This window comes from Opisthocomus hoazin, chromosome 21, assembly GCF_030867145.1.
Source record: "Opisthocomus hoazin isolate bOpiHoa1 chromosome 21, bOpiHoa1.hap1, whole genome shotgun sequence".
Lineage (NCBI taxonomy): Eukaryota > Metazoa > Chordata > Aves > Opisthocomiformes > Opisthocomidae > Opisthocomus > Opisthocomus hoazin.
Window position 1 is genome coordinate 2,526,136 of NC_134434.1, and position 18,084 is coordinate 2,544,219.

At 47.1% G+C, this 18,084-nt stretch overlaps 2 protein-coding genes across 2 annotated transcripts; both read left to right on the plus strand.

Annotated features, from left to right (window-relative positions):
• The first annotated feature begins 264 nt into the window (after positions 1–264).
• On the plus strand, positions 265–11,349 carry SLC16A5 (solute carrier family 16 member 5). Its single transcript, XM_009938296.2, has 4 exons — positions 265–1,502; positions 5,544–5,687; positions 6,700–7,566; positions 9,178–11,349. The coding sequence occupies exons 1-4, from the start codon at positions 1,283–1,285 to the stop codon at positions 9,417–9,419; spliced, it is 1,473 nt and encodes a 490-aa protein (XP_009936598.1). The 5' UTR covers positions 265–1,282; the 3' UTR covers positions 9,420–11,349.
• Positions 11,350–15,518: 4,169 nt separating this feature from the next.
• ARMC7 (armadillo repeat containing 7) lies at positions 15,519–17,413 on the plus strand. Its single transcript, XM_009938297.2, has 3 exons — positions 15,519–15,800; positions 15,883–16,026; positions 16,927–17,413. Exons 1-3 carry the CDS (start codon positions 15,734–15,736, stop codon positions 17,262–17,264), a joined length of 549 nt encoding a protein of 182 aa, XP_009936599.1. The 5' UTR covers positions 15,519–15,733; the 3' UTR covers positions 17,265–17,413.
• The last annotated feature ends 671 nt before the right edge of the window (positions 17,414–18,084 follow it).

An 18,084-nucleotide genomic window follows, 5' to 3' on the forward strand; every position in this document is an offset into this window, starting at 1 on the left:
AAGCACTTGAATTAGTTGCATTATCTGCGCCCGGCTAAAGTGGACAAAGGATTAAAGTGTGCTGAGCACCACCACCGTGATTTGCATCTCGGAGCCCCTTCCCACGGGCCCCCTCCGCTCTCGGCCTTTTGTTGTTTGTCGGCTGGGAGCCAGCCGGCAGAAGAGCCCTGTTTACAGAAGCCATGCCTAGGTTAATATTGCAAAAGACTTCATCAAAGCTTGTAGTCGCTACTGAAGCAGAAGTGTCTAACCGTGAGCCATGAGCTGACCGGGCTGCGCACACAGGGGACGAGCCGCCCGCGCCGCGCACGCAGCCACGCGCTCGCTGCCCTGCGCTTGACCAGTTCTGGTCCCAGCCTGAGGTAGGAAACTCACTTTCTGAGCGTGCCGCCATGGCGAATTGGAAATAATGAGCGAGGTCGATTTTAAAGCTGCTCACAAAACTCAAATTTAGGTGTTGTTTTAGGGAAGAACCACTATTTGAGTGCTAAATATTGCATCATGCAGTGACCTTATGGGCGCTTCTTTTTAGCTCATGCAGCTGCCAAAGGTTCTTTTTTAACGCGTGTTTATTCATGTGGAGAGGATGGGGAACGCTATTGCTGTAGGTTTCTTGGTGCCGGTCTTGAAGAAATCAAAATTGGGGTCTCTCAGAAGAAGCTCTAGATCTATACAGAGGGAAAGCAAAAGCCTGTCTGCAATCACTGGATCCTAATTAACGGCTTTAAAAATGTTTTTTCACCACTAGGACTTCGTGGATAGGCACAGTTTTCCTGAAAGGTTCACAGTGAGCTCCGCTGCGACATGCAGGCTTTGTATGTTTCTATTTTTCTTGGCATTTGCAGAGTTTTTCCTCCTCTTCTCAGCATGAGGACTGAGTGACCTTAGCAGTTGCCAGCAAAGGGACTCCATATGATGAAAGCAGGTGAAAGGGAAAATAAGGGCGGGAACTAGGTAAGGCCAATTCGTACCTCAGAGGAGGTGTGGTCCTGTTCTGTACCTGGCTGTGGTCACAGTCTTGTGAAATATAAAAGGGAAAGGCAGTTGTTTCTCGAGCAATCTGTTGCCAGGATCCTGTAGTGAATAGGAAGGGAGGTGCTAGAAGAAATGCAGAGCAAGAAGTCTGGAGTGTCAGCGGCAAAAGGTGTGGGACGCGCTGGTGCCTCTGAGCCTCGGGAATACCAGCAGCTCTTCTCTGCAGGCGTGTTCACCGGGCTGAGGGTTGCATAGTAGCTGCACTCCCTTCCCCAGCAGCCTGGCTCAGGAGAAGAAAGGAGCTATCATGTCCCAAGGAGGAGCAGCAGCACGCGAGGCTGCCAAGTACCAGGACCGGGGATGGGCATGGATGGTCCTGGTCGCCGCAGTGCTGCTGCAGGGGCTGACGCTGGGCTTCCCCTGCTGCATCGGCATCTTCTTCACAGACCTCCAGTATGAGTTCCAGGCCAGCAACAGCGAGACGTCGTGGTTCCCATCCATCATGGTGGCCGTGCTGCATGCAGGCGGTAAGTAATGGCCATGGTAAGTAACGGCTGCAGGGAATGCCCTCCACCACCTCCTGCGGGTGTGTTGCTGATGAGGGGCCCTAACAAGGGCACTTTTAATATTTCATTGAGGCGGACGGTGGAAGGGCCAGGGCGGTCTGAGCAGACTGGCTGGTCAGCAGCGCACAGCATCTCCCACCCGCTTTGATGCACAGAGTCCAAAGCTAAGTGTCCACAGATACCAACCTCCGTTTTGCCACGCTGAGACAACCAAGACCCTTCGTCAAAGAAGGTGAATCCCTTTCTCAGCCCAGCCTCTCCAGACCAGCAAGAACTTAATTGTTTCCCATAGCAGCTCTTTGAATAAGCTGGCAGGTAGTCCTGGAGCCTGGGTGCTTGCTTCGTTCATTTTCTGTCCACAAGAGCACTCTCCTTCCATGTGCCACATGACAACTGTGTTCTTCACAGCTGACAAGATGCCAGAAGCCAAGCTCCTCCAGTCTGCTCACTGAGGCAGGGTGTTAAAAGCAGCTCCTTGGGCGGTGGCACAGAGTGCACACCCAAGCAGGCATCAGTGTGGACGTGAGCATGGCTGGATTAACGCAGAATGTGGGTCAGGCGGCACCCTCCAGGTGAAGGGGGATGGAAGGAAGGTTGTGTTTTGTGGATAGTAGAGGGAATCACTGTTTTTTTCCTCAAAGAAAATGTGGGAGCTGCACAGGACAGGGTCCCCAGGTCCTCTACCCAGAGCGATATTTCTGCACAGAAAAACAAATCCCCAACAACTCAAGGACTTCCCAGTGAGTGGTTCAGGTTGCTGCTGACCCCTCCATGTGCAACTCACGTGCTTATTTGGTAAAGAGACTACCCAAACCCCACCAGGCAAAAGCAGCAAAGTATCCAGTAAGGCCCACATATCTGAGCTGCTCTCTGAGTTCACACCTGTCCCCTTCCAATACTGGTGAAAGGTGACACTGTAGTATGAAGGAGAAAAAAAGCATGAGTCATGCTGATGTCAAGGCTGTGGAGGGTTCAGTCTCTCCTGTGCAGGACTTGGCTGACAGCCACCTGACATGGGAGACAGAGATTGTACCTTAGCAGAAGCAGCTGGGTCCAGAATTGCAAGGTGCAAATGAAGAGAGACCTCAGAGGAAGCAAGGAGGGGAGGAATTATGACTGAAGGTCAGAAGAAATAGAGCAGTGTCCTCGGGGCTTTGGATCTGGAAGCTGCTGGGCATTCCCTGTGCTGCCTTCCATCCCCTGTGGTCCTGCTGCAGTTAGTGGGAAGGAGCCAAACGGGACCTGCTGGCTCAGGGAAACGGTCTCAGAAACAGCTCAGTCCTAACGTGTCCAGGAAGGACAACTCTGGCAGTATCCGAAAGAAAATATCAATTATCCTATCTTCTTTAAGAAAGTAGCTGTTTTGTAGGAGGCTGGAACCACACAGTAAAAGGTAATATAAAGACAGCCAATAAATAGATCCAAAAGTTATAAATTAGACAAGGAAAGAATAGCCTCATGTTAATTATATTCTCTAGCAGAATTTGTCAGGGCATAACCAGTGGATTGCATAACCAGTGAATCAACGAGAGAGTTGTTGCTTCGCCTGCCAGTTGTGTCTCCTATTGCAGGCTGTTACAGCAGAGGAGTGCTTGTTCTTGCCCCCCAGTAGCGTAAGGCAGGAGTAACACAACCATGAACCAGGAAGAAAAGTCAGCATATAAACAGGGGTAAAAGACTCCCTCTCAGGCCAGGCATGCATGGCTTTCGCTGCAACTTCTGACCTCCTTTGTGGTGGGCCAGGCTCTGTGGGATTCAGGTTCTCCAGTTACATCCATCACCTTGGCTCTTAAAGCCCTTCCAAAATTGCATTCAGTGAAGTCATCAGTGTCTCTTAAAGGTGCTTCTCTCTCTTTTCTTCTCCTTTATTATTTTTAGTTCAGAGGAACTGAAGGGGGGGGAATATTTCTTTCAAAATATGGTAAGCAGGAAGGGAAATGGGCAGAGCAGCCCATCCTCAAACTGGTCGGTGGAGTGAGAAGGTCCCACGCAGCAGAGCTAACCTCAGCTCAGCAGAGCTGTGGAAAGAAACAGGGAAGGGCACAGTGCAAACAATAGCTCATAACTTATTAATCCAACATATCTCACTACCCTTGCTATGTTCCTAGGTAAAAGCAATTAATGATTATTGTGTTGTAAGAATCATTTGAGAGACCTTAAGATCCTATGGCCAGCTCTGAAAGGGGAAATGCGAGAGTTCAGGCTCTTACAGGTTCCTGCTTCCAGATATTCACACACATGCAGCTCTCTGGACTCACACTCTTACAACAGCACTTTTGTTGGAATTAGTTTTGCAAAGCAAAGCACAAAAGCCCCAGGCAAGCAAGAAATACTGTTTGAAACCTAGAGAGCAAGTTAACAGGAACAAATAATGAAAAACCCTTATGATTTTTACAGCAAATCTAATTATTTCAGAGTGTTCAATTTATGACTTCTGGCTGCTTGGGTTGGTCAAACAGCAGTACCATCCTTAATGTCTTCAGCAGGAGGAAAAATAATCCAGTCACCAGTTTGCTGAACAGTTTTTCAAAGGCCAGTTGAAGTCTGAGGTGAAAATCTCCCAAGCAGATCAAAGTACAGACAGCTGCACTCCTAATTTTAATAATGTTCCACTGTTCACTTGACTATGTGCATTTTATTTCAAACCAGACGTTGATTTCGCTCACAAATATGCCGCAGGGTATTTTCCTTGCACTCATTGACTCCTAATTCTGAAGCTTACAGTCATTTTGCACTTGGTTATATAACCTCAAGTGTCCAGAAGAGGGGAAAAAAATAATAAAATCTGGAAAACGTTGAGGATCCTCCAAGGAACATGAAAAGAAACTCTACCTTCAGGTGCTCTTCTGCCAGAGCACGCAGAGAGAAGCTGCAGGTCTGAACTAATCTTTTCCTACCCCAAAATGCAGGACGCTAAATGACATTAACAGACTGGAAATTTACCACAATCTCCATGGAATTCACCAAAAGTCTACAAGAATTGAAGAATTAACTGATCTTAAGCACACACCTCCATGCCTATTTGTTCATTGCTTTTTCTGATGAAGTAACAGAACTCTTTCGTAGTAAAGCCTGCCAGCAATGTAGGTACACAACCAAGCCCAGGTTTCTGTCCATCGGAACCAGCCGGGTGTCGCTCCCGCTGCTGCGCTGTTTGTGCCGGAGGTGTGGGAGCGGGAGCCGGGATGTGCTTGTGTCCTCTTGGAAGTGGACATGGTTAAACCTACCCACCCCTGCCAGGTATGCCAGGACAGGCATGTGCAAAGAGCTGTACTGACAATAACATATTATTTTCCTGGGGAAGATGACTTGCAGGACAGCTGCAAGACTCCACAAGCTGAAGCTTGGATGCTACTGCCTGAAGCTTAGATTGATTCCCATGCGGACGTGAATATGCCTCTCCAGTCATTTTCAAATAATCCTCCTCGGTAATGTCTTTCTCCCATTCTTGATTTATTTCAGAGTCAACGTGCCTTCTCATGCAAGGAATTTCACCTAGGTAGCAGGACAGCAAGGGCAATTTAGGAGATTTTGTGGCAGAATATTTGAAAAACACAGTGAAGTGAGAGTGGAAATACGCAAATAGAAATATCACCCTGCTTAACATCTCTTACTTGGAGGCACAGAAATGCAACTCCTCTGCTTTTTCAAATCATTCCCAGAATTTATGTCATGTGAGAACAGAGTTACACTTGCAGGTCCTTCTTCTGTTCCATTTCCAAGAGCTTTAACTAAAATCCATCACAGGGAAGCTGAGAAATCCTACCCCGTGACCAAAGCCTGCGCAGATCACAGGAGCCTTCCCTTCAGCTACCAAGCTGACCATGCACTTGGGAGGATCAGGGGACAGATTTTCTGTTCCCGACTCCTCTATCACACTATATGCTGCTGGGACAATTCTCATGGCCTGTAGACTAAATCATTTGATAATTGCAGCAGTCCAGCGGGTACAAAATATTTTCTGCCTCCCTAACTGCTTCCTTTTTGCTGCTTTGCTTCCAGGGCCCCTCTGCAGCATCTTGGTGAAGCAATTTGGCTGCAGGTTTGCTGTGATGCTGGGAGGCCTGCTGAGCGGCGTGGGCATGGTGTCCAGCTCCTTCTGCAGGTCCATCAGCCAGCTTTACATAACAGCTGGCCTCATCACTGGTGAGTAGCAAAGAACAGCAGGAAAACCCAGCTGCAGTGCTTGATTTTGGAGACGGGAAATGGTGAGAGCCCTGACTAAGTGCTCACGTTTTTCCATTCGTCTGTGAAACAGGATAAATCAAAAGCCCCACAGCGCAGCAGGAATCGTATAGCAGCTAGAATTGCCCTTCACACCCCCTTAACACACACCTCATCCAGCCAAGCTCACTGGAAAGGGCTTCTCTCTGGAAAAAGCTACAGGTCTCCAGAGGGCGAAATGGAGAGCAAAGATGTCTGGTTTTTTAGTAGCTTCTCAGCCTTTTGTCTTTGAAGGGAGGGGGTTTGGTTTTTTTTTCAGTCTTGGAATGTAATGTGTTGGGACGTCCTTCCCAAGTTCCCTGGGTTTGTATTTCACCACTCCCACTCTGAGGAAATGTGGAGATCTCTTTTTCTAACAAAAGAACGTGTTGGTTTTGAACAGAAGTAACCGATGGGAACTTTTCCTTTCAAAATATTTCTCCTGTGTGACTGTTGCTCAACTCTTGCTCTTTGCTAACACAGAGAAATCAATTCCTTGGGCCAGGTTACATTGGGGCCACTCCTGTTGGATCCTGCAAGTTAAGCTGTCTCCACTGCATAGAAGGAAAAGCAATAGGTAACTCCCTGAGCCCTGATGGAAGTGTCAGAAAAGCAGCACTGCTTGTTGCATGCAGTATAAACCCAAATAAACCGTTCATTAACAATTCCATAACACTTTTAGGAATGGCAGCATGCCCCAGACAAACATCAGCTTAGATCAGTGTATTCAGTGCACCCAAGAACACCAATAATTTAATTTATACATAACACCTTTCTTCATCCTTTGTGTGGGGTTTCTGAGTATTAATCGCTGGAGGCTGTGCAGCCTGGAAAGCGAGGAAATGCTTCAGGTGCAGTGATCTGTGGGTACACCCTGGATTTGGGCTCTTTTCACCCTTTAAGACAACGCAGAGGCATCATGTGCTGTCATTTTCTCTTTTATTCTTACCTTTAGGTCTGGGATTGTGTTTCAGCTTCCAGGCAGGAGTGACTGTGCTGGGCTACTACTTTGTACGGTGGCGAACGCTGGCCAATGCCATGGCATCCACTGGCGTCTCTCTCGGTTTCACGCTGTGGCCGCTGCTTTCTCAATACTTGCTGGATGAGATGGGCTGGAGGAACACTTTTCTTATCTTTGGAGGAATACTGTTGAACTGTTGTGTTTGTGGAGCCATCATGAGACCAGTTCAGCCTGCATCAGAGTCACCACTACAGTCACCCAAGCCTGGAGAAGAGACAGGGAGAAGAGCAGAAGAGGCACAGCTGTCCAACGGAGCATCTTCTCCCCGCCCCGAGCTCCAGAAGCAAACCAGAAGGACTGCATGCTTCCAGATGCTGCAGAAGCACCTGGCTTTTGACATCTTCTGTCAAAACAAAGGGTACCAGATTTACACGGTTGGAGTGACCTGGATGATGATGGGTTTTGTATTACCCCACATCTACCTTGTGCCTTATGCCATCCAGAATGGGGTGGAGGAACGCAGGGCAGCCCTCCTCATCTCCGTTATCGGGTTCATCAACATCTTCGTACGCCCTTTCACAGGGCTGGTCTCAGGACACAGAATCTTCACACGGAGACGCATCTACCTGTTCAGCCTGGCTGTGCTCCTCTACGGGCTGAGCAATTTCATTTGTGTCATTTCAGCTGAGTTCACCATGCTCATCGTCTACTGCATCATCCTCAGCATAGCCATGAGTGGCATCGGGGCACTCACCTTCCAGGTGCTAATGGATGTGGTGGAGATGGACAGGTTCTCAAGTGCTCTAGGGCTCTTCACCATCCTGGAGAGTATCACTCTCCTCATTGGACCCCCTCTCACAGGTGAGAGAAGTTATTAAAGCAGGCTGGGGACAAATCTGTTGTTTAAACACTGATGACAAATATTTGGCAGCATGGAGAAATGAGGGAGTTTCCCGATGCATGCAGGAAGGGGAGTTATGCAAAGGGAGCAGTACAAAAGGGAGAGTCAGAAAGGAACCATAAGCCCCTTCTCACAGCTGAAGGAAGGTCATTTCACAGCAACAGCAGTGAAAACGTTACCCACTCAGTAGGCAGCTTTCATAGGCATGGGAGTGAGGAGAGCTTCTTGCCAGTGAGAGGCAAGCCACAGAGAGGAATTACTGTGGTAGGATCTTGCTGTCTGTGAACTATTTCACTGCTTTGCTAGTTTCCGTTGTTTTATCTATGAAGTCTCAAGGAATTACTAACATCCCATTAAACAAATTAACTGTGATCAGAATTATCACCAGCTCTACATTATTCAAGAGCCTTACAGTAAAAGCATCTGCTCACTCTTCTTTCCAAGTTCTAGAGTGTATTAATTTTTCTCTGGAGACAAGAAAGGAGCTAGTTATGACCCCCAATCCAATAAATTATTCACAGATTTCACAGCTCACTCCAAATGCCACGAAGTGACCTGTCCAAGACGCACCTGCTCCTGCAGTACAGCAGCAAATTCCAAAGACTAACAAACAAGAAACGTGACCCTCAGCATGAACCCTCAATTCAGGCTTTAGTTCTCCAGACAATGAATTGTGTGCCATTCAGCTGGAAAATAACATCTGTTCTAAGAATTACATGGTAACATGCACCATATTTCAGGGTATTCCCTGGCATTGGTGTGTCAGGCACTTCTCTCAAAGTGCAAAAACGGTCTTTTCTTGGACATCTCCGATAGGAGTGGCAGACAGGCAAAAGGAAGTACAGTAAAAGCAGCTGCATTTCTATTTGTAGTTCTAAAATCCGATAAAGTGCACTATGAAAAGAATCATCACCAGTCTTTACTGAAGAATACATGCAAACAAACATCATTACAGTATTTCCATATAAATAAGCAGCTTATAGAGAAGGTGTCATATATTTGACCTGAATATCACCTTTCCATCTCTAACATTAGCATTAAACTACTCATTTGATATATCATGCTTCTAAGTGTTTTATATTGAGGTCCTTAATGTTAGTCATAATGCTTGCTGTGCTGTTGAATTTTCCTCTCCCTGATTACACACCGTGAGAGATAACTTTTCAGTTTAGAACCCTAACATGTTGGTTTTTGAGAGATTTCTCCATTTATTTGCTCTGTTTTCTGACCTGGGATGTAACAGGCTCACTCATTCCAAACTCCAGGGGTCCTCTGCTGAGCAAACAAAATGAATCAGCAGGTTGGGGAAAAGTCACAATTTCCTTTTTTTCCTGATTTTTCTGCGTACTGAGAAATATTTTGTACAAGAAGCAGAAATATCACCTGAGCGGTGACTACAAAAAAACAAACAACTCCTAGAAACTAGAGTAGAGAACTTAACTCATCCGTGAATGGTGATGTTTTGTATGTGGCAGTCTGCGGAATGACTTTGATTTAACATTTATGAAAATGTCACCCAGTTGCCTTTAGTATGCATCTTCTCTTTGACTAAGCCGTGCCTTCTATTTCAGGTCTCCTGGTGGACATAACTAGTGACTTCCACTATGTCTTCTACACCTCCAGTTTCTTCCTGCTATCAGCTGCCTTATTCATAGCGCTCAGCTTCTGCGCTCTGCAAAAAAAAACCAAATTGGAAAAGACTTCAAAAGTACCTTTGGATAATCGCTGCAGACATCTATACCACGAAACATCAACTGAACCACAGTCTGAAAGTCAATCCCCTCCAGCAGTCGTGTACATCACAAGCATATGAAAAGAAGAAAAAAAAGAGGAACGCAAACAATTACGTGGCCTGTACAAAGCTACACAAGGGTCAGCACTGACAGCAGATGAGAAAACAAGCATCTGCTTTCCGCAACTGTCATTATCCTTCTGCCCTGCAGTTCCACTCTGTGGGGCTGCGTCAGACTCCACGTGAGCGATCCCGACCTCAGGCTGAGCCCAGAACTCAGCGCCAGCCAAAGAGCTGCAGGACAAAGAGAACTGCACTTTCCTAAAGCAAACCATGGGAGAACAGCCACGGTAACCAGCGCTGAGAGACAAAAGCTGGGTCAGTTCAATTGGTTTAAGTCAGTGCCTTTAAGAAGTCACTGGAATTTCACATACACATTTCAGATGGTAGCACTGGACAATCCATATTAATGACTATGCACAATGGTAGTTCTTTCAAAAAGAAGTATTATTGCCTTGTCTAGACGTGCAGTCTTGGTGCAGACTTATATGAAGTTTCCTGGTTGCTTCCCATGCTGGGGGTGGCAAGACAAACAAACGCTTTCCACCGGGAAGCGTGTTATTATTTTCCACATCTCTAAATACTAAATGGCAGCAGCAGCATGGGTTGCAGAACTAAGCCAACTCTCCAGTAAGAGCAAATACCTTCTCCTGTGAGGTATATATATATGAGTTCTTCATGCCAAGGGTGGTTTCAAAGCCTCAAAGGTTCAACTCCATCAAAAAGAAAAAACCCCAAACCTTAGAATGCCTCCTTTGTATAACTAGTAATATCTCAAGTGCTTCTTGATATACCACGAAATAGAATTCATGGCTTGTGTAATTACACTTCTTTCTAGCATTAACTGGGACCCATTTTGGGGGGAGGGCGCAGAGGAGGTGTTGCTAGGCCCAAGAATATAAGCATATGCATCCTTATATAGGGCCAAATTCAAAGCCACTGTAGTTTCCCCTCGTGTAAATTAATTTAGCTCTTTAGTCTTAGACTCTCAGACTTAGTTACACCAGCACTCTCATTATAAAGAATTTTGCACAAGCGTGACTTACATGTCTTATAAGCACAAGCACAACTTAGAAATAAATCTGTGGGGAAAACATACTGAGAAGAGTCAGTGTTACTGACTTTCACACCCATATAGCCTTGACCGTAAGTGGCTTTTCTCGCTACGCTCCTGGGAGTTACACTTGTAAGTACAAAGACGAGAGCTGCATCAACCTCCAGCTTCCCTCAGCACCAGCTCGAATTGCAAACTGTTTGTATTCTGTATCATTCCTGATCTGACAGAAGCAGATCCTCACAAAGCACTGAAGGCAACGATTACTTGACATGTTAGAACCATCAGAAAGACAGAAGCATAAAATGGGAGTGAAATGGAAGAAGCAACAACTTTCATCTCAACTGCAGTGCTTATCTTGAGAACTGTTGTATCAAATTCCTAGCTACAAAACCACAGTTTTCATTGGAGCTGTGGGATCCCCAGACAAAACAAACAAACCTACAAACCCTCACACTGGATGAAACCACTGGAAAACTGACTGCAAGGTCTTCAGAGACCATGATGGCTTCACAGCTGGCTTTTATGGTTGAAGAGGATCAGCCCTTCAGAAGGGTTCCTGCTCCCACCACTCAGTAGCATCTGTATTTCAGTACTGCTCTAGGATTACTGAACCAGTAGGCTTTGCATTTCCTGATCAAACATATACTTAAATAAGCTGACTCGTGGGACACATATCTAATCTCTCATCACACGTGTTTATTGACTTGTGTAATGCTTACATGGTCCATAACTACGAAGTAAACAGGGACTGGTGCTTCTCAGCTTACTGAAACGATGACTGCTCTGTGCTCCAAGAAAAAAGATGGGGCTTTCTCCCTCTCAAACAAACCAATGAAAAGGGATCAAGTCCCAAACCTCTTCTAGCGATTGCAAATAAAACAGATTGACATTTTTTCTGTGTGTAATTCTTAAATTTTAAATTCTGTTCACTTTTCTACATTGCCTTTCTGTTTTCTTCCAGAAATACGGGGTCACACCATCCCAAATCCTTCAGCTGCTACAAATGTCCTGGGCAAAACAGGCAAGATACGGTGTAAGCTACAACCCATCAAAATTTATCACAAACAAAGGTTAGTTGAAGGAGCAAGAGAATGCATCTCCTGTGTGGAGCCAACTGCTCGATCTGCAATGACTTAGCTCTAGATGGCTCACGAGCAAGCAAATGTACAGGCTAATGCATGCTTGCTAGATATGGGGAGAGGGGGAAGGTAGAATTATAGATTCATTAAAGTTGGAAAAGAACTCTAAGATCATCAAGTCCAACTGTGACTCACCAACTGAAGCTGACACACAGACATCAGCTCTTCCTACGCCATGGCAAAAAAATCTGTTTTGACTATCTCTTATCTGGGCACAGCAGTGCAAGCTGGTTTAGGACAGAAAGTTAGGAGAGTGCTTTATAGAACTGCTTTTTTGATACCCCCAGACTCAACACCAGGATCACTGGGACTTATTTGCAGAAGCAGAGAGATGTTTCTAGGAAGAAAAACAACGAATTCACCAATCTATTATTTTAATTTTTCCCAACTTGTTGACTAAAAACTTTTTAGCAGCCTTAAGGAATTTAAGCTGCCTGAAAGCAGGGTTGTCTCCCCTGGTTGCTTTAGAACCTTTAGAAGGAATCCACAACCCACACGGAAAAAAAATCTCGGAGAGAGAAGAGGTAACATTTTAGGCTGTGTTTCCACAGATGAATAAGTCATCTGAGCTCACATAATAGACAAAAATACCCCCCTCCTTTCCCGCTCCACAGCTCTCCTCTCCTACCTCTCTTTTCAACCCTAACTCCAAGCTGCCCTGAGCAGGAGCTTTGTAAGATGCAATTGAAGGGACGATGCACACTGAGCACGCCACAGTATGACAAATATTCTCCCTCAGAGCCATCATACAGGAGCAGTAACACTCAGTGCTTAAGAATCTTCAGGCCCAGAAGAAAAATAAAGCAATAAAAGTTCCTTTCGTTAGTTTAAGGTCATCCCATTACGCAAGGCAACCACAGCTTAATTACCCCCACCCCCATGCCCTGATGCAGTTTTTTGAACACCTGCAGGCAGTAAAATAAGACTGGCTTTAATTATGGACAAAAACTAACACCTCAACCTCTGAGGTGTTACAAACCTCTGAGAACCAGCAGAGCAAGAAAAACTGACCAGAAATAAATGTCCCTCGCTCCCCTAGTCCCCCCTTACCCCTTCGTGCTCCCTTTATCATTTAAAGTATCATTAACCTTGCAAGGTAAGCATTTTTGCAGCAAGCACCTTTCTTAACTGCAATGAAATATTCACCAGGAAGTTCACAGTGAAATACTGCAAGATCATGATCCTTAAAAGCCTTAGATACTCTGCCAGTGTAACTCTTGGAAAAGTTTAATTAAAAAAAAACCACAAAACAACAAAGAAGGGTCACAGTGAACTGGCACATTCGCAGAATCACAGAATCACTTAAATGAGGAGCTTGACATGCTGTTTGCAGGTCTGGCTAGTAACTGCAAGAAAAGAAACGAACACTAGAGATGAAAAGTCACTGAATTCTAACTCTGGTGTGCTATCAATGTCACTAGACTAGCCCCTGAAGCTGTGACTGCCCCAGCTATACCAGCCCATTCTATGCTAACTATTGTGGCAAACAGCAAGTGCTTGGGGCATTCAGACAATTGGACAACGTGGCCAATACTGGGTGAGTAAACAGCCTGAGCAAGAGGGCTACATAGCCCAGGCAGCTCTGCCTACTGCCAAGTCATCTTTTGGGATGATCAGGACGAACTCCCTGCAGCCAGCCAGCACAAAGACAGCAAGCACACAGCTGGTAACAGAGCAGGTTGTGTAAGCAGTACTAGCATGGTCTGCAACTCCTGTGGAAAATCTCTGAGGACTAGAAAACTAGGGGATGTTATAAAAATCTCCTCCAGGCGATCGCTCCAACACAGCAAATTAGATGTAAAATGTTTCTCACATCTCTTAACCAGCTTTGATTAAACTCAATGCAAAGCAAAGGCCAGAAGCAGCACAGCTCGCAGTTCCCAGCAAGACAAGGACAGATGTTCCTCTCCTCCTGGTTACTTCTTCCCACGCACTGAATAGCGTGACCTGGAGCTGCATCACCTGAAACTCCGCCAGCACAGACGCCAGCCTTTTCTGAACATGGCTGTCTGTGGAACCACCCCAGGGGACAAAGTTCCTACTGCTTCTGTGCATGCAAAGTTATACTGACTGACCACAGATGTAGTACTTACAAACAGGAGTTGTTGCATTTTTCCTCTTTAAATACTGTTTTTCACCCCTTATCAGCCAGTCCCAATACCCTCAATCTTTGTTTGACTAGCTCCTCTGTGTTTGCTTTCTCTTCTCCTGCTTTCTCACCTTATTCATTCACTTTCCGTGTAATGACAGATGTGGCTTTAAAGTATGTCTACACTTACCACTTGCAAAGCCATACATTACAAGAGGTTTATTAGTACACTAGTGAAACATTCTAATACAGAGGTAGTCTGTAGCACCTTTGCTGATCATTTCCATACATATATATATATACACACATATACAAACATACACACAGGTGTGCATATGTATGCACACACACACACATATCAACTTCAGCTGATAACTATGGTAAGAGTTGAAGGTGCTAGCACAGGCCTGGCTTCAACTTTTATACCAAATAGAAATAAATACCTTCACTTTCACATTCTCTGTCTTCCCACACAAGGTTTTTTTTACAAGATTTAGCATTACTGCATTCAGTGTAGCTTCTTTGCTCATCCTTCCATTTAGTGTGGTCATGTGCACATTTTTTACTACACCCCACTGTGTGGTAGGAGAGACTATCAGCCCAACACACTTGTCACTGATGCCACGTATTTGGTGGATCAATTTGCATTATACAAAAATCAACTGCATTTGAGATGATAAAAAGGCTACATCTGCTCCCAGCCTGTTTCCTACCTTATCTACAGAAGAACTTCCATGCATTTATTGGATTCAATAAAAGCAATACTTATTTCTGCAGAGTCCACCCCCCAATTCATGAGGTCTATGTACCTTTACCTTATATATTTACACAACATGAACCACAATTGAATCCACTTGCAGCGCTTACAATCGCAGTGGTTTTGTCGGAACTGTGCTAGTTCAGAACCATGTCATTGCTCTGCTTTCTGCTTAGACCAGGGAACTGTACAACCAGGGGGGAATTACCTGCTGCTGGTTTAATTCACTCCTTCTTGGCTTCATTTTTTTCCTCAGGTGGTTTATCTTACCGTGCATGTATTATGCCCTCTTTTCACCTTTCCCCTCAGCTTCTAATCCTCTTGCCTTTCTACAAAAGCCAAAAAATCTCCCTTGTCCCTCAGCCCATGAGTTGCAATCCCGTATCAAAACTGAAAGTAACCAAAGCCTTTATTCCCTCCAGCACCTCTCCCTGCCCTCGCCCCCCCTCCTGCCCCAGCCACCACTTTGCCACTGGCGTGTCCCGTGCGTCACCGCAGTGAGCACCCACCACCCAGAGAGACGCTGCAGCCGAGTGAGCACCATGGTCCAGAGCAGGCTCAGCCCTGCATCGAGCCCCTCGGCCGGGAAGCGGGCGGCAGAGCCGTGGGCTGGGTGGCAGATCCACGGCCTCGGGATTTATCGATGCCGAGCAGCACCACGACGAGCTCTGGAGAACCTGCAAGCACAGTGGTATTAAAATAGAGCAGGAAATAAAACACATACACGTGACACTTTTTTGACTAAGGAACTAGTAGGTGAAGAAAGGTTCGCTCCTTTCCAGAGCGAAGTGTTGAAGCGTCAAAGCTCTGCCACACGCAGGGCCGCACGCTCGTTCGGTGACCGTCACAGGCTACACGGGCCGCGGGGACGGAGCCGGCCCTCAGGGCCCCCGCCTGCGCCCCGCAACCCGCCCGGGGACCCGCCTGGGCAGCCGACCGCCTTTCAACCCGAAGCCGCCTCACCGCAGCCCAGCCCGGGGCCCGCACAGGGCCTGGAGCCGCGGAGGCGGAGCTGCCGCCTCCCGCCTGAGGAGCGCACGGCCCAGCCGCGCCACGCCCAGAAAATGGCGACCGCCACGCCCAGAAAATGGCGGCCACCACGCCCTTCCCGCCGTGCCGGGCTTCTCCCCGCCCCGCGGGCCGTGGGGCCGGCTCGCCGTGAGCCGGGCTCCCGGGGGCAGGGAGGGAGGGAAGGAAGGAGAGCCGAGCCGAGCCGAGCCGAGCCGAGCGCGGTGCGGTTCTCCGGGCGTTCAGCTGCTGGGCCCGGAGCATCGCATCGCTGCGGGGCGCGGGATGGAGCTGGGGCGGCTGGAGTACCTGCAGGCCCTCGTCACCGAGTTCCAGGCGACCGAGAGCGCAGGTAACCCCCGGGGCACCGCTGCTCGCCACCGCTCCTCGTGCCGGGCGCGTTCCCTCATGGACGCGACGCTTCTCCCTCGCAGAGGCCAAGGAGCAGGTCCTGGCCAACCTGGCCAACTTCGCCTACGACCCCAGAAACTACGAGTACCTGCGGCAGCTCCAGGTGCCGGACCTGTTCCTTGACACGCTCGCCGAAGAGAACGAGACCCTGGTGGAGTTTGCGGTTGGTAAGGCCACGCTGGTAAGGGGCCGACGGGCTGGGGGACACCGGGCCTGACCCCCACACCAGGCCGGGAAAGCTTGGGCTGGTGGAGAGGGAGAGGAGTGGGGCGAGAGGTAGGAGACAGCCATCCCCCTGTCATCGGAATAGAGCTGCTCTGCTTGAGAACGATGCTTTCTGGAAAGGATTTGGTTTTTTTAAAGACTAAGTAAACACTAGGTGAATGGCTTTAACAAAATCTTTCCTACAGAGAAGCAGTCATTAATACATAAATTTTCTCACATATAATGTACAGGTCCAATGTTACTCTACTACTGACAGCCAAATTTCTAGAATGCTTACTTGAAATTTTTTAACAAGTCCCCTGAGGAACTGCCTTATAATGATTCGTCATGGTCTGAACCTAACCCAAGGGTCAGATCCCAATTGTGATTCCATGAGATGATAATAATTATATTTGATTTTTAAGGTTTGTGGCTGAGCTACATCAAGATACGGCTGCATCATAAAGCTTCGAGTTCAAACATTCTGTGCCTCTTGGCTAGTGCTGTTAGCTCCATTCTCTGTTTTTCTAAAACACCTCCAATAAACGGCTGGCTTGTGGCCTCTGTTAGGGTCAAGCGATACTGGAATTCTTCTCTCTGTGGAAGAGGTTATGTCCAGCATTGCCCTCTAATGACATACAGGAGGAGGAGTGTTGTGGTGGAAAAATCTCTGGAAAGAACCAAGAAAACATTGCCCAGGAAGCCGTTAAGAATTTTCCATCCAAATCGCACAGAAAATCTGGATGCTTATTTCTGTATTGGGAAAAAAAGGAGCAGCAGTGAATGTGAATCTCAGGATGAAAAAGATGAGGGTGTGAAGAGTTTGTCTTGCACTTGTCAGACATTTTCTTTTGCTGTTTCAGGCGGTCTTTGTAACCTGTGCCTGGATAAAGCTAACAAAGACTACATCTTGGAGGCAAATGGGGTAGAGCCCGTAATCAACTGCCTCTCCAGCTCCAACGAGGAGACGGTCATGTCGGCAGTCACGACGCTGATGTACCTGACGACGACGCAGTCGCGCCAGCAGACCACGGCTCTCCCCGTGGTGGAGTGCATGCTTCGCTTCTCTCTCTCGGCCAACAGAAGGCTAAGCAACCTGGCAACCGTCTTCCTGGAGGATTACTGCACACCGCTGCAAGTGGAAGAGGCCAGGAACCTGAGCAAACACACAGCGGTGGGGATTCCTCTCCCCAAGGACTGAAGCTGCCAGAGCAGCGCAGAGCTCTTGAGAGGGAGACCTCCATTTTCCCACACCTCTACTTTCTGCTCAGCAGGTCAAGAGGGAACATTAAAGAGGGAAATTGGTCATAGCAGCACTGGATTTTAGTTAATAAAGAAGATGGTACAGTACTACCATGTCAGTCAGGCCAAGCACACGGCTAAAACTGCTAGCAAATATTTAAAATAAAACAGGTCATGGCTGTTGGAGAGCTGGTTGCCAAGTGCAGCCCAGCACCCAGCTTGCACAAATAACCCCTCCCACCAATTCCATGTTTTTCTGCTTGGGTTATTGGGCAGTGTATATCCTCTCCAGTTCCTGGATGGTTTTGCTGCAGCTCTCCTCATTAGTGTCATCTCAAATGACTTTTGAAATGTCACATAAACGTTATTCCTCCTGCAGAACACAGAAGGTGTTTCCCTGCCCTGGCAGTCTGCAATCTTTGGTACTAAATACGCCATCCTATCATCATGGCATAGGCACCTGGCTAGTAAATCATTACCCAGGGCGGGCTGTAGCTATCCTATAAATCAGGAAGTGGAAAGCTGTTTTTCTTTCATTACTACTGGTGAGAAAGGTGAAGATTAAGAACAGGGCTCCTGGCAGTCTGGCTCATGAGAACAGCTGTCTTGTAAAACCTTCTCTTAATAAAACATTAGCTTAAATGCTGCGTAAACAGTTTTGTATAAGCTCACAAATATTTCTCTGCAGCACTTGCAGCCCAGCCTTCTCCCACTCTTACTCATGCACATGGGCCAGAAACTGAAGCCAGCTTGGTCTCCTTTCATTATCAGCAACCCAA

Bases quoted from the DNA above. Each gene is read 5' to 3' on its own strand.
- SLC16A5 (XM_009938296.2), top strand. From the start codon at position 1,283: ATGTCCCAAGGAGGAGCAGCAGCACGCGAGGCTGCCAAGTACCAGGAC. The intron at 5,688-6,699 runs GTGAGTAGCAAA...TCTTACCTTTAG, and splicing joins AACAGCTGGCCTCATCACTG to GTCTGGGATTGTGTTTCAGC. The intron at 7,567-9,177 runs GTGAGAGAAGTT...CTTCTATTTCAG, and splicing joins CATTGGACCCCCTCTCACAG to GTCTCCTGGTGGACATAACT.
- ARMC7 (XM_009938297.2), top strand. From the start codon at position 15,734: ATGGAGCTGGGGCGGCTGGAGTACCTGCAGGCCCTCGTCACCGAGTTC. The intron at 15,801-15,882 runs GTAACCCCCGGG...TCTCCCTCGCAG, and splicing joins CCAGGCGACCGAGAGCGCAG to AGGCCAAGGAGCAGGTCCTG. The intron at 16,027-16,926 runs GTAAGGCCACGC...TTGCTGTTTCAG, and splicing joins CCTGGTGGAGTTTGCGGTTG to GCGGTCTTTGTAACCTGTGC.